Source organism: Eumetopias jubatus, unplaced genomic scaffold (assembly GCF_037043125.1).
Source record: "Eumetopias jubatus isolate StellerSeaLion01/CBP00866 unplaced genomic scaffold, mEumJub1_p1.0 scaffold_8, whole genome shotgun sequence".
NCBI classification, from domain to species: Eukaryota; Metazoa; Chordata; class Mammalia; order Carnivora; family Otariidae; genus Eumetopias; species Eumetopias jubatus.
In genome coordinates, this window is record NW_028274814.1 from 78,332,522 (window position 1) to 78,339,860 (window position 7,339).

General features: G+C 49.3%; 1 protein-coding gene across 1 annotated transcript; it reads right to left on the bottom strand.

Moving 5' to 3' along the window:
* Positions 1 to 3,014: 3,014 nt before the first annotated feature.
* On the bottom strand, positions 3,015 to 6,497 carry LOC114225742 (tubulin alpha-1B chain). The gene is made up of 4 exons (XM_028125469.2): positions 6,381 to 6,497; positions 4,792 to 5,014; positions 4,473 to 4,621; positions 3,015 to 4,175 (listed from the first exon to the last, which is right to left on the bottom strand). The coding sequence occupies exons 1-4, from the start codon at positions 6,381 to 6,383 to the stop codon at positions 3,195 to 3,197; spliced, it is 1,356 nt and encodes a 451-aa protein (XP_027981270.1). The 5' UTR covers positions 6,384 to 6,497; the 3' UTR covers positions 3,015 to 3,194.
* Between the last annotated feature and the right edge of the window lie 842 nt (positions 6,498 to 7,339).

The following is a 7,339-nucleotide window of genomic DNA, read 5'->3' on the forward strand; positions in this document are numbered from 1 at the left end:
GCCCCCAGAGGAATGCTTCATGGCATTTCATTATAGGCAGCCCCTTCCTCTCCACCCCAGTCCCACACTTGGTATTTCATGTCACCAAAGGTTTTGACTATTAGTAACTACTAACCGTCATGTTGCATACAAGACGATTAGGAACAGAGGGGACAGAGGGAATACTGAATTCAGGCAGCCAGTTGGATCAATAACCAAATAATTAGAGTATAAAGAGGACTGGATAGTTCAGGAAGAAGGTAGATAGGAGGTGTCTATTCTAAAGGATAGCTTAGATTAAAACAACCACAAATGTTGAAATTTGAGTTTGAACTGTAGAAAATAGAAAAGGTTTTTTCTTCTTTTTTTAAAGATTTTATTTGACAGAGAGAGACACAGCAAGAGAGGGAACACAAGCAGGGGGAGTGGGAGAGGGAGCCCGACGCGGGGCTCGATTCCAGGAACCTGGGAACATGACCTGAGCTGAAGGCAGACGCTTAACGACTGAGACACCCAGGCGCCCCTAGAAAACCTTTCTAAATTACAGGTTTCCTCCCCCCTTTTGAAAAGATTTTATTGTTAAGTAATCTCTATACCCAATGTGGGGCTCAAACTCACAACCCAGAGATTGAGTCGCATGCTCCTCTGACTGAGCCAGCCAGGCACCCAAGTTTCCTCCCTTTTAAAAAATGAAATATATCAATCATACTGGGGAAAAAAGGATAATATAAAAGATATTGTTCTATCCTTTAGAAATTTAAACCTTAGGGGTTTGTATGTAACTCCCACTGATTCTTGCCTCCTATAGTTTTCTCCCAGATTTAAACAGGTTTGACATGTGTAACAAATGGTATATTGTAGAAATGAGAAAGTGTGACTTGCAAGACTAAGTCACAGCATTGCAGTTTCCAACTTGCCCTCTCTTGGATCACTCACTCTGGGGGAAGGCTGTCCCCATGTTCTGAAGACACGCAAGGAGCCCTATTGGAGAGAGGTCCACGTGTGAACTGAGGCCACCTGCCAACAACCAGCACTAACTTGCAAGGCAGGTAGGTGAACCACCTTGGGAAGTGAATCCCTCAGTCCCAGTGAAGCACACAGGGAACTGTAGCCTCAGTCAACATCTTGACTGCAACCTTATGAGAAATCCCAAGACAGAACTAGCCAGCTAAAGGTGAGGTAATACACATAGATCTTGGGGCAATTTGTTATGTGACAACAGGTAATAAAATTGCAAACAACTATGTAACTAGCACCAGCCTGTCACCTTATTTTGCTTTGTTTACTACAGATTAATCTTCTTAAAAATACAACACCCCCTACCCCAACACATAAAACCCAACCAAAATAAAACATCAGGGGTACCTGGGTGGCTGTCAGTTAAGGGACTGCCTTTGGCTCGGGTCATGATCCCAGGGTCCTGGGATAGAGCCCCACATCAGGCTCCCTGCTCAGTGGGGAGCCTGCTTCTCCCTCTCCCTCTGCCTGCTTCTCCCCCTGCTTGTGCTTGCTCCCCGCCCCCTGGCCCCATGTCAATAAATAAAATCTTAAAAAAAAATCAGATGCAGTTGAAACGCTCGCTTCTTGATCCTGTCCCTGCCTTGTGCCTCAGAATTCCGAAAAAAAGCACAGGGCACACTGTACACTGTGTGCTTCCCTAATTTTAGGTCACCCAGGACATTTTCCTGAAAAGCAAGCTCTTCTCTGCATTACTTTGCTGCTGTTTCCCAGGCTCTAGCCTAGCTACCTTTCCCTCGTTTTACAGAAGAGACACATCAGAGTTTTTCAGACATCTCTCAAGACCGACTTCCTTCCAGTTTAGCACTAATTCAAAACCTTCAATCCCCATTTGGTCACTAATTCAGTTTAAGGTTCCCCATAGCACTTTACAGCCCTGGCATCTGCCTTCCCCCGGGACCTGTGGTGGCTCCATTTGTTTCTGTGCTCAGCCTGCAGCGCCACCCAACAGAGCTTTCTCTGAAATATCTGAGAATAGGAGCCAATCAACTATTTTGTAAATTTGTAAGAAAAAAAAAGGGAAAACTTTGGCATTCCCTAATTTCTTTAAACCAAGGATCAACATCTTCAGGCCTTAATAGTCCCTGTACTTTCTGAATTTCAAATATACATTTTCTCTGCAGTAAAGCACTATTTGCATCCTGTTTGCCTATCTCCTACATAGTCCTTTAGATGCAGCCAAATTCTACTTTTTTTATTTGACAGAGACACAGAGAGGGAACACAGCAAGGGGAGTGGGAGAGGAAGAAGCAGGCTTCTCGTGCAGCTGGGAGCCCAAACCCAGGACCCTGGGATCATGACCTGAGCCAAAGGCAGACGCTTAACAACTGAGCCACCTAGGCGCCCCCCAAATTCTGTTCTTGAAACAATGTAAACTATGCTAAGTGCCCTAAATTGTAAACTCTTATCCTAACCTGTACAAATGTTGCCACTTCACCCTCTCTTAAATCAGTGCTCTTCCACAAACACCCATGGCCTTTTTTTTTTTTTTAACCCACAGCTGCTTATTTGGTTTACTATTTGGATTTTTGTTCATCAGCAGGAATTATGATCCTGCAACTTATGACAGGGTTGGAAACAGCTTTTACCTCATCATGCTCAAAAATTTCTCTAGTCATCTGTTTTCCTGTAGAAGGGTCATTCTGAAATTTTTAGTTACATTGATAGGTTAGCAAACTTGTTTAAGCAGCAGTCATGAATTTGTAGGACATTCAAAACTTCCTATACCTAAGTGATTAGTAATTAGCCAATAATTTCAAAAGCTAGATTAGCTCTGGACTAACATTTTTCTAAGCTTCGTTTGATCTAGATTCTAACACTGGTTGAGGTGATATTAGCAGATCAGTCAGAATCGAGCTCTCCTGCTTTTCTAGTCCAGTGTACTCCCTTTTCCCCAGAGGTGGCTACACAAGAAATAGGATCCTTGATATCAGCACCCTGCTATCTTCCAGATATAGATGAGTGGTAGTAGATCCTGAATTGGAGAAAGCAATTTAGAAAAAGCACAGAAGTCAAACTTTCTTTCTTATAGCCTTTACTTTTGAGACACGATGGAAAAATGCGACAGGTACACACGGAGAAGACATGATCACAGTTAAAAGTGAAGACAATCTAACCAGAAAGCTTTAATGCCTGTCAGCTAATGTTGAAGCTAAAGTTCTGAGTGTGGCATGCTGCAGGGCTGAAAGGAATGGTAATTAGTACTCCTCTCCTTCTTCTTCACCCTCTCCTTCAACAGAATCCACACCAACCTCCTCATAATCCTTCTCCAGGGCAGCCATGTCCTCACGGGCCTCAGAAAACTCTCCTTCCTCCATGCCCTCCCCCACATACCAGTGAACAAAGGCACGCTTGGCATACATCAGGTCGAACTTGTGGTCCAGGCGAGCCCAGGCCTCAGCGATGGCCGTGGTGTTGCTCAGCATGCACACGGCCCGCTGCACCTTGGCCAGGTCTCCACCGGGCACCACAGTGGGAGGCTGGTAATTAATGCCCACTTTGAAGCCAGTGGGGCACCAGTCCACAAACTGGATGCTGCGCTTGGTCTTGATGGTGGCAATGGCAGCATTGACATCTTTGGGAACCACGTCGCCACGGTACAACAGGCAGCAGGCCATGTATTTACCGTGCCGAGGGTCACATTTCACCATCTGGTTGGCCGGCTCAAAGCATGCGTTGGTGATCTCTGCTACAGAAAGCTGTTCGTGGTAGGCTTTCTCAGCAGAGATGACGGGGGCGTAGGTGGCCAGAGGGAAGTGGATGCGGGGATAGGGCACCAGGTTGGTCTGGAATTCTGTCAGATCGACATTCAGGGCTCCATCAAATCGGAGGGAGGCAGTGATGGAGGACACAATCTGGCTAATAAGGCGGTTAAGGTTAGTGTAGGTTGGGCGTTCAATATCGAGGTTTCTACGACAGATGTCATAGATGGCCTCATTGTCTACCATGAAGGCACAATCAGAGTGCTCCAGGGTGGTGTGGGTAGTGAGGATGGAGTTGTAGGGCTCAACTACAGCTGTGGAAACCTGGGGGGCTGGGTAAATGGAGAACTCCAGCTTGGACTTCTTGCCATAATCGACAGAGAGACGTTCCATCAGCAGGGAGGTGAACCCGGAACCAGTTCCCCCTCCAAAGCTGTGGAAAACCAAGAAGCCCTGAAGACCTGTGCACTGGTCAGCCTGTTAGAAAAAAGGAAGAGAGGAAACATATTGTTACTGCTCTTTGCAATATATTTTCACTTTTCATATAATTCCAGGAATACAGATCTTACTAAGCATTTAGTTAAAAATAGCTTCACTAATATCTATAAAATGACACCAAATAGTTAATGCTTTAATTGGATTTTTTTAAAAAACTATAACAGAATAGTTTACCTCACTCTATTACATTTCAGTTCTGTGTTTAAGATGAAAAGAACGTATTTCCAATGTCTTCCTTAGGATCATTATTTACTTTATTCTTGAGAATAAACCTACCAGCTTCCGAATGCGGTCCAAGACAAGGTCAATGATCTCCTTGCCGATGGTGTAGTGCCCTCGGGCGTAGTTGTTGGCAGCGTCCTCCTTGCCGGTGATGAGCTGCTCAGGGTGGAAGAGCTGCCGGTAGGTGCCGGTGCGAACTTCATCTGCAAAAGGCAAACAGAGCAGCCACCCCTCACTCACCCCCTGCACAAGCCCGCTCAACCCCAGGGTGTCCACGGAGCCTCAAGACGGACCTCCTGTCCCAGACACCCCCGCCCCCCGGCCGCCACTGTCTGACCCCGGGAGCTCACTGGGGTCACCGAGGCCAACTCACCAATGACCGTGGGTTCCAGGTCTACAAACACGGCCCTGGGCACATGCTTGCCGGCGCCCGTCTCACTGAAGAAGGTGTTGAAGGAGTCATCTCCTCCCCCGATGGTCTTGTCACTTGGCATCTGGCCATCGGGCTGGATGCCGTGTTCCAGGCAATAGAGCTCCCAGCAGGCATTGCCGATCTGGACACCAGCCTGGCCCACGTGGATGGAGATGCACTCACGCTGTGGAAGAATAGAAAAAAACAAAATCAGTATTAATCTAATGACTAAAGCAGAACAAAATAATTTATGTAAACGATCTTACAAACTTCCCCTTCTAAAACTATTTAAAATGTAATACTCTTCCAGGGGAGACTCCGTATACTTTGATATCATGGCTTTTAATGAATTTCTTTTCCCAATCTAAATTGGGAAGGTCTCTTTCCAGAACAAGAGCGCTTAGTCACAGCTTCCTCCTTTGGAAGACGAAGATAGGGAGGGTATTCATCCAGTGCTCAGGCCTCAGAATTCCATTTTAGACTAGGCGGCCAGATTTCCGGGCAGCTACCATCGCAGGAAGCACGTGGCCAGAACAGTGCAGAGGAAATGTCTGGCCGCAGGGACAAAGGGCGGGGCTTTGCGGCACAGGATGAATGAGCAATTCAGGGTGTGCGCGCACCCGCGCCCCTCTGCGGCCACCGGGGCCGCGCAGCTGCAGAGACACGCAACAGCCACGTCTGCAGAGGCGCTTGCCATGGCCAACCATCTTCGGCTCCCCCAGGCGTTGGGCTCAGCCCAGCACCTTCACACCTGTCAGGGCACAGCAGGGGATTATCGGCGGCCCAGATCTCGACCAAGATCCGATTTCCGTTCCCTCAAAATCCGTCATTGCCACCACCTGCTCCTATGTGCATTCCTCACTTAGACCAAGGAAGGACAGATGGCTTCTAGAAGCTGTTGGGAGCTAATTGTCCTAATACTCTGGCGTAGTGCGGGACAGTGACAAGGAACCGTTCTCCACATTCATCTTATTGTTCTAGTTAAAAAACACCCCCTCCCCCACCACGCCGCGACTCAGGCTAACAGAAGACACGCCCTACGGTGGTAGGCCCGCAGCACCCGGCGCGCACGCGCAGACGGCAAAGGCGGTCTCCCGCCGCTCCCTGGCGGGAAGGTAACGGTTGCGCCTGCGCTTTTGTGTCGGGTTCCTTCCCGCCTCCGCGTTTCTGGCAGAGGAGGAAGTGAGGGCGTGGAGAGACCGCGCGCGCGCGCGCCCGCCAAAAGCGGAGGAAGGAAAGGGGGATGGGAACGCGCGGGAAAAGACTAGGGTCTCGGGTCGCCGCGCCCAAGAGGTAAGGGCTAATTGAGAGCCCCAATCACAGTCTGGGGAGCCGGCGTCCGGCGATGCCCTCCCAGAGTCCGAGAAGAAAACGCGGCGGCCTCCCTCCCGGGCCCCAACTATTCTAACTACTACAACCCTCGCCTCTAACCTCGCTTTTCGCCTCCCAAAACCAGAGCGCTGATCCCTGGCTAACGGCCCCCTCAAGACCGCCCGGCTCGCTTTTCCCGTTTTCCAGAGCGAGGGCGGCGTCCTGAGGGGCCCACTTACCATGGTGGCTACGGGTTAGCAGGCGCAGGCGACAGGAGCAGACACCGGGTCCCGGTTACCGTCCCCGACAAGCTAAGAGTCGAGGTAAGTAACGCACTGAGGCAGGGGCGGTGCCGGAGCTACTTAAGTAGCGGTCCGGGGAGGGGCGGGCGGGCCCAGGCGGTGCCACGGCCGCGGGCCCCTCCTCCGGCCCGGCGCGCCCATTCGGCGCCCGGCTCGGCCGCCGCAGAGGCGGGCTCCTGGCCCAAAGCCCCCTCCCCGCGCCGGCCCTGTGGGGCGGGGTCCGCCGCGCCTGCGGACAGCGAGCTCGGGTGCTGCAGTCTGCGGCGCATGGCCGCCAGGGCCTGGGCGGGGGCGGGCGCAGGTTCGGAAAGCAACCAACATGGGAACGGGAAAGCAGGCTTGCCTTAATTTGGACGAACCCTAAGACTTAAGACGTCTGTACAGTTTTAAAGATGAAGCACCATGAGATGCAGAAATTTCTGGTCCGGATAGCTCAGCTGATTATTTTCATGTTGCCACAATCTGTCAGTGAGTTTTGTCTTTTTCTTTTCTCAGTACTTAACCTGATAATGTGGAGGATGCAAGGTTTAGAAAACAGACTAGTTTTATTTGGCTTATTGTAATGACTTGTGCGTTAAACTAAGGTGCCAGATGTTGGAAGCAAAAGTATTTCAGTCATTCAAAGAGTAGTACCTAAGCATTGAACATCGAAGCTGTTAAAAGGGCCTACTAGGCCCCATTTTTAGATACAACCAATAACTTTATGGAACAGTCCCAGGGGCTTTTAAAAAGGGAGATTCAAAGATACATTTCAAATTTGGCAGCTGAATTGTAGAAGTGAGGACAGAAACTTGGGTAGTGAGGAAATTGACACTGAAGGATATTAGGAAGTAGGGAATCCTTGTGTTATATAGAGCTTTGTAAAACTCTATATAATAACTGCTTTCTGTTATGTC